This window comes from Dipodomys ordii, unplaced genomic scaffold, assembly GCF_000151885.1.
Source record: "Dipodomys ordii isolate 6190 unplaced genomic scaffold, Dord_2.0 Scaffold43, whole genome shotgun sequence".
Classification (NCBI taxonomy): Eukaryota; Metazoa; Chordata; class Mammalia; order Rodentia; family Heteromyidae; genus Dipodomys; species Dipodomys ordii.
This window is the reverse complement of record NW_012267259.1, coordinates 7835333-7849497: the sequence shown is the minus strand read 5'-3', so window position 1 is coordinate 7849497 and position 14165 is coordinate 7835333. Positions and strand designations below refer to the sequence as shown.

The 14165-nt window shown below is 43.4% G+C and overlaps 1 protein-coding gene across 1 annotated transcript in view; it reads left to right on the top strand.

Annotated features, from left to right (window-relative positions):
* The window catches only part of Atp8b1 (ATPase, aminophospholipid transporter, class I, type 8B, member 1), a 104896-nt gene extending 98480 nt beyond the window's left edge, over positions 1 to 6416 (top strand). The window contains exons 24-28 of the mRNA XM_013019029.1: positions 874 to 957; positions 2433 to 2678; positions 2989 to 3127; positions 5197 to 5327; positions 5960 to 6416. Of these exons, the coding sequence (XP_012874483.1) occupies positions 874 to 957; positions 2433 to 2678; positions 2989 to 3127; positions 5197 to 5327; positions 5960 to 6181 (822 nt within the window). The 3' untranslated portion in view covers positions 6182 to 6416. The remainder of the gene's footprint in view (positions 1 to 873; positions 958 to 2432; positions 2679 to 2988; positions 3128 to 5196; positions 5328 to 5959) is intronic.
* The last annotated feature ends 7749 nt before the right edge of the window (positions 6417 to 14165 follow it).

Sequence of the window (14165 nt, the reverse complement as noted above, 5' to 3'; positions counted from 1 at the left end):
GAGTGGGGCTGGGTTGCCCACTCTGGGTGGAACCGCATATAATTCAGTCCCCTGTAGGCTAATTCCCCTCCCATCCCACCCCAAGGAATGAAGTGTACACAGTGTTCTTCATCCCTTCCAGAAACATCTTGTTTATGTTCAGCCAGACATTTTTATATGACATTTCCATGAAAACGTTGGCTGTGCAAAATAAACACAAAACTTGATCGTCCTTGTGCTTCTGAAATAGTTTTACTGTTTTTATTTAAATATCAAAAAAAGTTTAAAGTATCCTAGTTCAGTTTCAAGTATTCAAATTCATTAATAAAAAGGATGGCTGAATGGTGAATTTTGACTTGTCTTCCAGCACTACTGATCAGAACAGTCTGTGTGTGTATGTGTGCGCGCGCACATGTGCGCGCACGCGCTGGTCCTGAGGCTTGAACTCAAGGCCTGGGTGCTGTCCCTGAGCTTTTGTGCTCAAGGCTAGCATTCTACCACTTGAGCCACAGCTCACTTCCAGCTTTTTGTGGTTAATTGGAGATAAGAGTCTCACAGATTTTCCTGCCCAGGTTGGCTTTGAACCTCGATCTTCAGATCTCAGCTTCCTGGAAAACTAGGATTATAGACATGAGCTACCGGCATGTAGCCAGAATAAAGTCTTTTATTGAAAAATTTTGGAGCATTATTGCCCCCCACATTTATGGCAGGAGAGGGAGGAGGTGGTGTTTCTGTGGAAGGCCTGTGGCTCTGTCTACTACATAGAAACAACCTCCTGTCCTGTTCAGTGGTAGATGAGGGCTAATTATTCAAGAGTCCTCTTTGACTGAGGACATTCCTGTGAGTGTTGGTACATAACAAAGCCTTTGTCACTCCCCCCCCCCATCTCCACAGACTGCCTATGAGGACTGGTTCATCACACTGTACAACGTGCTGTACTCCAGCCTGCCTGTGCTCCTCATGGGGCTGCTCGACCAGGTAAGAGCTTTGTGCTGGGGGTTCTGGGTGGAGCCAATGCCATCGGAGAGTGGTCCACCAAAGAGTCCTCAGCACATCCTTCTTTTGCCTTTACATTGGCAAGAATCCATCTGTTGCTTTCAGACAAGAGTCCCAACTGAAAGCTGGGCACCAGTGGCTCACGCCCATAATTCTAGCTACTCAGGAGGCTGAGATCTGAGGATCGTGGTTCAAAGCCAGCCTGGGCAGGAAAGTCTGTGAGACTCTTATCACCAATAAAACCAGAAGTGGCACTGTGGCTCAAGCGGTAGAGCGCTCACCTTGGGCTGAAGAGCGCAGGGACAACGCCCAGGTCCAGAGTTCAAGCCCCACGACAGACAGACAGACAGACACACACACACACACACATACACATAAAACTTGTGCAGATTGCATGTAAATTTTAGCACTTTCCAATGCTGATGTGTTTAATTGGCAAGTCAATATACACTTTGTCTCTAAAAGGTATTCTAACAGAAAGTGTTTTAATCAATAATAAGAATTAACTGGTCACTAGACACCACTGGCTCAGGTTTGTAATCCTACTCAGGAGGTTGAGATCTGAGAATTTTGGTACAAAGCCAGCCTTGTAGAAAATTCCACAAGACTCTTATCTCCAAGTAATCAGCAAAAAGCTTGAGGTAGAAGCCTGAATCTGCAGAGTACCAGCCCATGAACAAAACAGCCAAGTGAGGAGTTGGAGGCATGACCCAGTTGATAGAGCTAGCCAATGAGCACAAGGTTCAGATAATGAGTCCCGTCTCAGACCTAAAAGACAAGAAAAAAAGCCAAGTGAAAGCATGAGGTACCAGTTCAAGTCTCGGTACAGCATCCCCCTCCCAAAAAAAGTTATCATTGTCATTATTATTATTCATGTATTGGCTTATATGTGAACATTTTCTCCCTAAATCTGAAGTAATATATATTGTCTCCTCTCTACGTGTGTGTGCGTGTGTGTGTGTGTGTGTGTGTACCAGTCCAAGGGTCTGGGTGCTGCCTCTGAGCTTCTTTTGTGTAATGTTAGCTCTCTACCACACTCTAGCCACAGCTCCACTTCCAGCTTTTTTGGAAGTTTATTAGAGATAAGAGTCTCATGGACTTTCCTGCCTGGGCTGGCTTTGAACCACAGTCCTCAGATATCAGCCTTCTGAGTAGCTAGAATTACAGGCATGAATCACTGACTCCTGGTCTTTCCTACATTTTAAACATTCATTTTTTTTTCTTTTATAAGTAGCAAAGTAATAAAATCTTGCCTAGGCTCTCTGAGTGAAATATCAAGTATCAGTAGACTAAAGCCCTGAGGCTGATCTCTGTGCATGCACAGCTAATGTCATATCTTTTGTCATCTTGCTTCGCGATTACTTCCTGAAACTTAACAGGAGATACTGCATGGTAATGTATCTGATGTCTTTCACCTCATGGATAAGGTATCACTCTAATTTTATTTTCCCCTGAAGGATGTGAGTGACAAACTGAGCCTTCGTTTTCCTCGGTTATACGTGGTGGGACAAAAGGACTTACTATTCAACTATAAGAGATTCTTTGTCAGCTTGCTGCATGGGATCCTAACGTCTTTGGTCCTCTTCTTCATACCTCTTGGAGCTTATTTGCAAACCGTGGGACAGGACGGAGAGGCACCTTCAGACTACCAGTCTTTCGCTGTCACTGTTGCCTCGGCCCTTGTAATAACAGTCAATTTCCAGGTATGTGGCTTTCCACAACTGTATTTGGTTATGTCAGTACCTCTATGTACGTAGGCTGAGTACACGGGCTGTTCTTCAACTGAGCCTCTGTCACCTCACAAAAATAAGTATACTATTTTCAACCCTCCCCCGCCCCCATGCATACTTCCTTTTTCTTGCCTGAATCAAGGATGGTTTGGTTTCTGATTGTTTTGTACTCAGACCAAATCATGACTACATTGCCAGATTCCATTTTCTGAATTCCTAGATCCTTTCTTTCTTGCTAACTCCCCAAAATGAGTGCTCTGTTTTTTCTCTGGTTTCCCAACAGATTGGCTTGGATACTTCTTACTGGACTTTTGTGAATGCTTTTTCCATTTTTGGAAGCATTGCCCTTTATTTTGGCATCATGTTTGATTTTCATAGTGCTGGAATACATGTTCTCTTTCCGTCTTCATTTCAATTTACAGGTTGGTATTGTGGAAATTCCAAAAGATAAGGGCATAGATACATGTCACTAGCTTAGATGTTAACTTTAAGTTCTGGCTAAATTTTTAAAAATGAATGAAATAAATGACGTGTATAGTAAATAAATATAGATGGTAAATTATTGCTACATAAAATTCATGTTCTCACTGGTGGTGGTGAGTTGGTAGGTTAAGATAACATCAAAGTACAATTGTGCAGCTGTGAAATTGGATAGCTGAAAAATTATAAGGCCAAGAAAAGCCAGATGCTGGTGACTCATGCCTGTAATCCTAGATAGAAGAATGAGATCTGAGGATCTCATTCCAGCCAAGGAAAAAAAGCCCATGAGCTTCTTCTCTCCAATTAATCAGCAAGAAGCTTTGAGTAAAAAAGCCAAGAGAGATCAAGAGGCCTTTAATACAACCCCAGTTTTAGCATTAAAAAATTCAATTAAATAAAAAGACTAAGAGAAACATTCCCCCTTTTCCTTCCATAAAATCTACTGTTTGTGGTTATTGGAAAATTGATTATATATCTATTTCTGGTAGTTCCATAATGTAATTAAATATTTCCAAAATGCTATCTGAAATATATAATGGGCAAAATTTTTCCAAAACCATATCCTAAATACATAATGGATTATAAAACTTTTCATATGGTTTAATCAAGTTTTTCCACTTGTATAACATACTCTTAAGACTAAAAAAAAAAAAATACAAGTTTGTGCATCAGTGGCTCATGCATGTAATACTAGCTACTCAAGAGTAGCTGAGATCTGAGGATTGCGGTTTGAAGCCAGCTCAAGCAGGAAAGTCTGTGAGACTCTTATGTCCGATTAACCACTCAAAAACGGGAAGTGAAGGGGGCTGGAAGTGTGGCTTAGTGGTAGAGTGCTTGCCTAGCATGCATGAAGCCTTAGGTTTGATTCCTCAGTACCACATGCACAGAAAAAGCCAGAAGTGGTGCTGTGGCTTAAGTGGTAAAATGCTAGCTTTGAGCAAAAGAAGCTCAGGGACAGTGCCCAGGCCCATTGTTCAAGCCCCAGGACTGGCAGAAAGGAAAACAAACAAACAAACAAAAAAAAACTAGAAGTTAAGCAGTGGCTTAAAGTGGTAGAGTGCTACCCTTGAGCAAAAGAGCTCAAGGACAGTGCCCAGGCCCTGAATTCAAGCCCTACAAATTATAGAAAACAAACAAATTTTTGCAAGGTGACTTGGACTATGCTACCATTACATTTCTAATTACTGAAAAAGGAAAAGGGGGTGGGAGCTGATGTTCCAGCTACTGTCTCCACCAGTAACATTTGTAATCCTAGCTACAAAGGAGTCTGACTTCGAAGGATTGAGGTTCAAAGCCAGCCCCAATAGGAAAGTCCATGAGACTCTTTATTTCCAATAATCACCAAAAAAGCCAAAGTGGAGCTGTGGAAAACTAACCTTGAGCAAAAGAATCTCAGAGACAGCACCCAAACCCTGAGTTTCTGCCCCAGGACCAGCACCAAAAAAACAAAAATCAAGTACAAAGAAGTGCTAAAGTTGCTAAACATATGAACTATCAAGATTTGGAGTCCTAAAACTCAGAAGTTAGCCATATCTTTATCTTTGGAAATAATGTATGCAGAACAATAACCAAATTGATAGAAAACAAAATAGTCATATGACCAATAATTAAACTCTAAGAAATATATGACAAATTACCAAACGCTAGTCAAACCTGTTCTAACAGTATTCAGTTTTGCTCTGTGTGTGTGTGTGTGTTGGGGTAAACCTAAGGTCTGGCACATGCTACTGAGCTACACCACCTCTAATTTGCATTTTTGACTCAAAAAAGTGTTAACAAATGCACATTTTCCCCCGATTTGTTTCTTTATGTACATTTGCTTGTTGAAAAGAACTGATCTTCCTTGTTTGACCTTGCTTACTCACATTTGAAATGTTCATTCCTTGAATGTTTTGGGGAGACCAATATGATTGTAAAACTCTCAACAGATAACCCGTTTATGGATTATAGAATATGAACTCTGCTCTTGGGGTAAATGGACCCCTGTAATTCAATCCCCATTTCTTTCCAGGCACGGCTTCCAATGCGCTGAGACAGCCATATATTTGGTTGACCATCATCTTAACGGTTGCAGTGTGCTTATTACCCGTGGTTGCCATGCGTTTCTTGTCAATGACCATCTGGCCATCAGAAAGTGATAAGGTAGAGAGAAATAGGTCTGCCCTAACCCTGAGAGCCCTTCTATGCAGACTCTATAGACTTACAGGAAGTGTGATTAACAGTGGCTGTTTCTCGTTAACGGCATCTTTCCAAAACAACAACTAAAAACCAAACAGGGTTTAAAAATGAATTCCTAGCCTAGTGCTGGTGACTCACACCTGTAATCCCAGCTACTCAGGAAGCTGAGATCTAAGGTCTGTGGTTTGAAGCCAGCCCTGGCTAGGACGTAGTGAGACTCCTCTATCTCCCATGAACTTCCAAAAAGTCACAAATAGAGCTTCTGGTGGAACTGGAGCTGTGGTCAAAGCCTTGGCCAAAAAGCACCCAGGCCCTGAGTGCAAACCTTACGTCCGAACAGGAAAAAAAAGTGGGGGGGGGGAGGAATAAAGACAAGAAGAGAGTGTGCGCCAGGTGGGCGACTTCGGTGCCCCCAAAGCCCTGGCACGGGGTGGGGTGGGGGGAGACCGGCGGTCTCCAACCTGTGCCCAGCCTGGCTTGTGCCATGGAGCGCGCGCCAGCCTCTGGTCCCCGCCCGCACGGGGGTGCGTGTGCGTGCCCCCCATTTCTTTAGGCGTCTGTGTTCAGGCCTCCCCTTCCGTCCTCCTTTCCCCCAGATCCAGAAACACCGCAAGCGGTTGAAGGCGGAGGAGCAGTGGAAGCAGCGGCAGCGCGTGTTCCGGCGGGGCGCGTCCTCGCGGCGCTCGGCCTACGCCTTCTCGCACCAGCGCGGCTACGCCGACCTCATCTCGTCCGGGCGCAGCCTGCGCCGGAAGCGCGCGCCGCTGGACGGCATCGCCGACGGCCCGGCCGAGTACCGGCGCACGGGGGACAGCTGAGGCCGCCCGGCCGGACGCGGCTCCTGCTCGTTCTCTTTTTAAACAGACCGCCGCCGGCTGTACGCGGGTTGGGCCGCCGCGCGGGCGCAGGGCCCGGGGAGACCTTTCGGCCGGCTTGGTTGGCTGCGGCCTCCACGGTCCGGTGACATTCCTGACATCTCCCTGTCCTGGGGCGGTTCAGCTCCCCGCCCCAGCTTACAGTGATAACACCACCTTTCCTGAACACTCACCACCCTGAAACCAACGAAGAGCTGGAAACGACTTTTTCTAAGCTGCATGCCTGGTTCTTACACTCAAGAAACACACTAGATTTGTTAAGTGTGTGGCACAGGCTGGTTTGGGCTTATCATACCATGGTATGTCCTGGCAACTTCCTGGAATACAAGGGATTGGACTCCCTACCCTCCTTTTCTGAAAGCAGATATTTATGGGCTTCAAAAAAAAATCGCTTTTTAGGGGCTGGAAAGGTGGCTCAGTGGTAGAGCGCTTGCCTTGCATGCCTGAGGCCCTGGGTTTGATTCCTCAGCACCACATAACCAAAAAGAAAAAAGCCAGGAGTGGTGCTGTGGCTCAAGTTGGTGGAGTGCTAGCCTTGAGCTGAAGAGCTGAGGGACAGCGCCCAGGCCCAGAGTTCAGGCCCCACGACCGGACCCCCCCCCAAAAAAATAGTTTTTTAAAGGCTGAGAATATTAATAGACACTAAAAGGTACATTTAAACAGGAGAAATAAATTCTGGTGGTTTGTGGCACAGTAGGGTAACCAAAGCTCATGGTAAAATACTATCTTGGAAATGCTAGAAGAATTTAGAATGCTTTCATTACAAAGACATGACAAATGCTTGAACAAATAGAGATTACAAATTATTACACATATTAAGCTATTACATGGCTGGCTGCCCATGTAGCTGACTGGTAGAGTTCAGGCCTTTATTCAATCTCAGCATAAAAAGGAGGGGCTGGGAAGGTGGCTCAGTGGTAGAGTGCTTGCCTTGCATGCCTGAGGCCCTGGGTTCGATTCCTCAGCACCACATAAGCAAAAAGAAAAAAGCCAGAAGTGTTGCTGTGGCCCAAGTGGTAGAGTACTAGCCTTGAGCTGAAGAGCTGAGGGACAGCGCCCAGGCCCAGAGTTCAGGCTCCAGGACCGGACCCCCCCAAAAAAAAATAATGAAAAGGAGGGGCTGGGAAAGTAGCTTAGTGGTAAAGTGCTTGCATAGCATGCATAAAGCCCTGGGTTCAGTTCCTCACTACCACATAAACAGAAAAGGCCAGAGGTGGTGCTGTGGCTCAAGTGGTAGAGTGCTAGCCTTGAGCAAAAGAAGCTCAGGAACCGAAGCAGCTCAGGAACCGTGCCCAGCCCCTGAATTCAAGCCCCACAACTGGCAAAAAAAAAAAAAGGAAAAAAACACAAGGTATCCCAAAAATGTGTATGTCAATTAAAAGTTATAGAATGCTTAAACTGAGCTGATTCCCTTTGAGCTGATTCCCTTTGACAGACACTTGTGTGTATGTGTGTGTGTATGTGTATGTGTGTGTATGTGTGTGTGTGCACGTGCGTTACTTGGGCTTGAACTCAGGTCCTTTTTCTCCTTCTCTCTTGCCTGCCTTTCTTCCCCCCTTCCATTTTGTATTTTTTATTTTTTCAGTTCTGGGAGTAATTTCCATCCTTAAGCAGCAAATGTTCAAAATCAGTCCCTTTGAATATGTAAGGAAATCATAAGATGTGTACTTCATCTTTATATATGCAGGACAGGAAAATTCAATTCTAATTTTATAATGCATTTTGAAGATATGATACAAGAATGTATGGCTATTGGATGGAAGTAAATTGCTGAAAGTTTACAACTTCATCTTGTAAATAAGGAGAATTGTATGTTTCTTTTTTTACAAAAAAGTTTCTTGTGTAATTGTATCAGTTTCAGATTTTTCTCTTTTTTTTGAATTGTGGGAAAGGTTGGCAAAGCAAATGTGTCAAAGACTTTAACTGTTGGGTGCAATATTATCAATTTTAAATGAAATTGCTTTGGATAAATTATTTCTATATGCTGTAAATCTAAGATTGAATGTATATTTTTGTTTAAAAAATAAATGTTTTAGTAAAATCTCTGGCAATAGAATCTTTTAACATTTTTATATGTTGCATATTTTTGTTTATTTCTATATATTGCAGTGCCAGGGATTGAACACAGGGATTCAAGTGTGCAAGGAAAGCCCTCTACCACTGAGCTATACTCCTAGCCCTAAAATAGTAAATCGGGCGTTTTGCCAAGTGTAGAGTATATGACAAAACAATCTAGTCCCAAGGATTTTTCAAAGAACTCCAGTACTGGTAAGAAATAACATCAGGAACAGAGTGGTAAATGTCAGAGTAAATGTGATTGAAAAATATGTGATTATTCACATCAGATGCAGACGGTACTGTAGAGTCTACTTCAATGAGAGCAAGTTGACAACTTTTCTAAATCACCTCAATTCTTTGGAGTCACAGTAAGAGGAAGGGGGGAGTGAGTAGATAAAGTTGAAATACACAATAAACAGTTGTCAGGAAAATAGGCAAAGAGGAGTGAGGAAGGGGAGAAGAACAGGGAGGAGGAGGTGGAAGCTGAGGTTTGAGGCTGTGGGAAGTTAAAGGTAAGAACTTCAGGGCAGAACAAATGACTGGCACCTGGCCACAAGGGTCACCTTGACTTCAAGGAACAGTGATTCTATCATGGAGAAGGAGGTTATCTGTCCACAGGTGGGACTTCTCTGGGAGGCATGATTAGCAGAGAGTGATGAGAAAGCACCAGCCTGAGGGGGTTTGGTGGGAGGAGATAGGGCAGGTGCTTAGCCTCTGCAATAGATATGTTATGGGAAGATTTCTGTGCAGACCTAGGAAATGGCCCCTGAAAAACTGAAGACAATTCTCTGCCATAGGCTACACCACTGAGATTGTGTGAGTGATATTTTAAACCAAAGAGAACCTTCTAAAGGTTCTTAGTCAAGCCCTGGATCAGAAATTGCTCAGGAATGACATCTGATGGGTATGAAATGATTCACAAGTGACGTCAATTCCATAGCAAATGTATCCTAATGGAACCTACATCTATTTGAACGTGCTGCCTTTCTGTGATGTGAATGAAACTTAGGAGAATTGCAAAACACATTCTAAAACTGTCAAAATCTGCTAGAACATTCTGGCTGCAGTATCATTTTTTTTAAAAAAAAGGTTTAGAACAATCAAGTATATCTCAGGGATGATTAAAAATCAGCAATGTAAAAATGATTTCCTGGAATTAAAAAAATACATAAGTGATCAATAAGTACATGGAAAGAAGTCCATCATTAGTCATCAAGGAAGAACCAGCCAACACCACAGAGCTCTACTCCACACATCAGGATAACCACTATAGACGATATGTAGACAAATTAGGATCCTCATGTTGTTGATGAGGATGGAAAATGGTACAGCTACTGTACAAAATAGTCTGGCAGGTCTTCAGTAAGTTAAATTACCCTTTGAACTAACAATTCCACTCTGAGGTATAGACCCCAAAGAACTAGAAACAGGTGTCCAAACAAATACTTGGCAACAGATACTCATGGCCAGAATACAAATGGGCCAAATGTTCAAAAACAGGTGGATAAATCAATAAAAGATGGTATACAGATAATGGAATACTGTTTGAAATACATGCTGTGATAGGGGTGAATATCAATTTGCACAGTTAAATATATTGTGTTATATTATTTGTACCTTTAATTTTAATTTTATTTTCGTACCTTTTAAAAAAGGTGGTTGTTTCAAAGAAAGGAATATGGTAGCCTGGCTCAAAGAAGTTATAATGGTTGGGTAGGGAGGGAAAGTAAAAGAAAAATGAGGGAAGGGGTAACAAGTTTGACAAGAAATGTACTTATTACCTTACTTATGTAACTGTAACCCCTTTGTACATCATCTTGACAATAAGACAATTAAAAATGAAGGTCTAATGGAAGGAATACACTAATAGTTTTATCAAGAATCTGTAGAAAGATGCCAGGCACCAGTGGTTCACACCTGTAGTCCTAGCTATTCAAGGGAATCTGAGGATCCTGGTTTGAAGCCATTCAGGTCAGGAAAGCCCCTGAGACTCTTCAGTTATCTTTCAAAAATGCAGGAAGTGGAGTTGTGCCTCAAGTGGAGTGTTAACCATGAGCAAGAAGGCTCAGGGACAGTCCCCAAGCCCCAAGTTCAAGCCCCAGCATCAGCAGAAAAAAACAAAAGAGAATCCGTAGGAAGATACAAAAGGAACTAAAAGGGGTTTTAGGGAGTGATATTTTTTAAATACAATTCTCTTTCATACTTACAAAATTAAAAGATTTTGAACTATATAAATATATTTATTTCCAAATTTAAGAAATAGAAAATATTTTTAAGCAAAAAGCCTCAAATAAAGGTCATTACTATTATTCCTGCTCAAATCACAAATTGTTCCCAGTTGAGACTTGCTCTTAGCCACAAATTTCAAACTGGAACAGCAATCTAACTCTTTGCTCTTCTGATGGCTCAACCATGAGATGGTGACTTCCTGTTCACAGTTATAGACAAAAAGCAATGTGTTTTTTTTGGGGGGGCGGGGGGGTCCGGTCGTGGGAACTTTGGGCCTGGGCACTGTCCCTCAGCTCTTCAGCTCAAGGCTAGCACTCTACCACTTGAGCCACAGCGCCACTTCCGGCTTTTTTCTTATGTGGTGCTGAGGAATCGAACCCAGGGCCTCGAGCATGCAAGGCAAGTGCTCTACCACTGAGCCACCTTCCCAGCCCCCTGTTTTCTTTTTTTTTGGTTGGTCATGGGGCTTGAACTCGGGACCTGGGTGCTGTCCCTGCGCTCTTTTTGCTCAAGGCTAGTACTCTTACAATTTTAAGCCATAGCTCCACTCCAGTTTTCTAGTGGTTAATTGGAGGTGAGCATCTGAGGGACTTTCCTGCCTGAGCAGTGTTTTGTAAGGCCATTTATTCGGATTGAGAAGAGACACGGGAAGAGAAACAACTCTCATGCTTTTAAGATTATCAGGAACTTTGTCTCAAAAATCCAAAATTATAATGTAAATAGTTATACTAGCCATTCTAATAGAGACAAAGCATGATGGTTAGAAAACCTAGAGGCATTCCCACCAAATTTAGGGTAGGATACTAACTTCAAAACACCTGTTTATGCTAGAAATAATATCAATGTTCCTTGAACCTCCTGCTTTTTTAAAATTTCCTGATGCTCTTAATATTAGCAATAGTATCAAAAGTTATCGTTACTTCTAGAATGTCTACTTGTTTCTTTTCCACAGGAAGACCTAAGATACTGGATCCTGCTTATTGAGTCAACAGGGGAGGAGATTTTCTAGTCTAACATTTCTTGTCAGCAATCAATTCTCCCAGGGGATAAAAATCAACCTGTAGAACAGAGGTCAATTTGCCCACTGGGAGTCATCTTTCAGTTTCATTATGAAACAGTTCTGCTGAGCCAAACTGTGTAATAAATAAACCAGTTTATGGAAATCCAGTAAGAGGTTTCTGGTTACCACTCATTGGAGAATTCCCACCTATCTTCAAGTTCCTTATTTAAATTTTGTGTGACCAACATAAAAACTTTGTTGAAAAGGTCAGTAACAGAGAAAACTATTTCTACAAATAGAACTTTGGTTCAAGTTTTTTTGCATCAAGATTTTATAACTATAAATATTCTGAGTAACCCACAAGGGCTCTTTAAAATTTACAAAATTTGTCCAAGACTAGGCTATTTTTTAGGACATTTTGGTTTGGGATGAAAACATTTGAATGAAGTCAAGGGGCTAGGAAGGTGTCTTAGTGGTAGAATGCTTGCTTTGCATGCGTGAGGCCCTGGGTTCCATTCCTCAGCACCACATAAACAGAAAAAGCCGGAAGTGGCGCTGTAGCTCAAATGGTAGAGCTCTATCCTTGAGCTGAAGAGCTAAGGGACAGTGCCCAGGCCCAGAGTTCACTTGAACCTCCTGCTTTTTAAAAATTTCCTAATGCTAACGACCGACCAGAAAAAAAAAAGACTGAATACAGGTATCTTGTGTATGATTCTTCTGGAGAATAGTCAAGGTAGCAAAGAGAATCATAAAATTCAGGAGTGATGGCGACTTTGAACAGAGAGTAGCAAAGACAACCTAGGGAAAAGAATAAAACTGGAATTTCAAGTGTGAGTAGAAAGATATGATAACAAAGGGTAAGTAGGAAAGTAAGAACAACTCCAAGCATGATTGTATTCATGTTATTTGCTCTGGCTGATGTGACTAGAGAGGTGTGAGGAATCCAGAAGACAGAAGAGACATTAGGGAATATACTATTTGTACTAGAAGGAAAGGTTATACATTTCAAGGGAGGCCTCAGAACGCTCATGTAATGGCTTTAAACAAGAAACAGACCATTTGCTAAGAGCTAAGGCAGTGGAAGGATGTACTGAGAGTCTGAGCCCATTCACGCTGGGGGGAGGGACTGCGGTGGGCATTTGTGTGAGAGTGAGGGATGAGGGAAGGTAGTTTGCTGCAAGATCAGGAAAAGAACAGCAAATGATCATCGACACCATCTGCATTGTAATTTAGAAGACTTGCTAGGCGCCAACAAGACTAGGCATTTTTGTGTGCCTGATCGCTCTCATCCTCACAGAAACTTTCCCAGCGAAGGATTTTTAATCATTGTATGACCCAAACAGACAGAGCTTAAGGGACTTGATTACGAAATACAGAGCTCTTTTTACTTCCGGTGTATCTGGCTTCGGAACCTTAATTATACCTTATCCTTCAAGAGTCTGCATCCAATAGGGCTTTCAAATGGCTTTATTTTTAAATTATCTAAGGAAGGATATAAAAAAGGTCACAAGCATAATCAGGATCGAAATGAAAGGTTCTCTGGGTATAGGTTAACGAGCAAATTTGTGCTTAAATTTAACTCCACCAGGAAAAAAAAGGAAGCTAAATATGCAGTGGCTCCAGCCGACACTTCCATCATAATGAGAATCCTCACTTTGTGTGTGCAGTGACAGATGCTAACTATCACATTTCCGTCCAGGAAGTGAGCAGCGCCCGCCCCGCTGCGGGCCGAGGCCGAGGCCGAGGGGAAGAAGATCTGGAGGCATTCGCAGCGACCTTGCCTTCTCTCGCTCCAAAGTTCATTTAGAGGGTTACAATACTGGAGCCCTCACACGTCAACCTGCGAAGCACAACCGCCACCTTCCTCGCTCACAGCCGGAAGTGCAGCATTGCCCCCTTCCGTCCACACGAGCTCAAGCGCAGTTCCGGAACCGGAAGTCGGTAGGCAGGATTACCGGAGACTCATGCGGAAGCAGCCCGGATTCAACGTGGCGGCGCAGGTTTCGATTCCCAAGGTCAGGGGCTGGCTACGGTGGACGGTGAGGGCCATTTGGCCTAAGGACGGAGCCTTCGCATACTCCCAACTAGGCTTAGCAAATGAGATCCCGGCAATCCTGAGGGCGCAGATGTGTGAAGGTTGGCTCCGGAAGAGGGCGCCCCTGGCTACGCCAAAACTGGATAAGGAAGCTGATCCGAGCTGGCGATCCACTCCGTTCCTGGGAGGGATGGAACTTCAGCTTCTGGAGGACAATCGCTCTCAATGATTTAAATCGCTTGAGTGTTATTAAACTGAAGCTGGAAGCGGAGTTCTCTGAAGTGCTGGACGGGTCACGCCCATTACAGTGCGGGCAGAGGCACCCAGGGCCGCAGCCAAACGCCACCGACCGCAGTGAGGTCGGCCTCGCTGCGCCTCCCAACGAGACCCGCGGGTGTTCAGATCCTGTTGCGGCATCGCAGACCAGCAAAGATCGAGAGCACTTTTTAGAGAGGATAAAGGAGGTTACGGTCGGGCTAGTGCCAGAAAAAGTTCGGATCCCGGGGAAGGAAGATCCTGGGTCTTACACAAGCTGGTTGCTCACAAGATAGGCATTAATCCGACATACAAAAGGTCAGGTGGGATGACAATCACTTCTGATCATG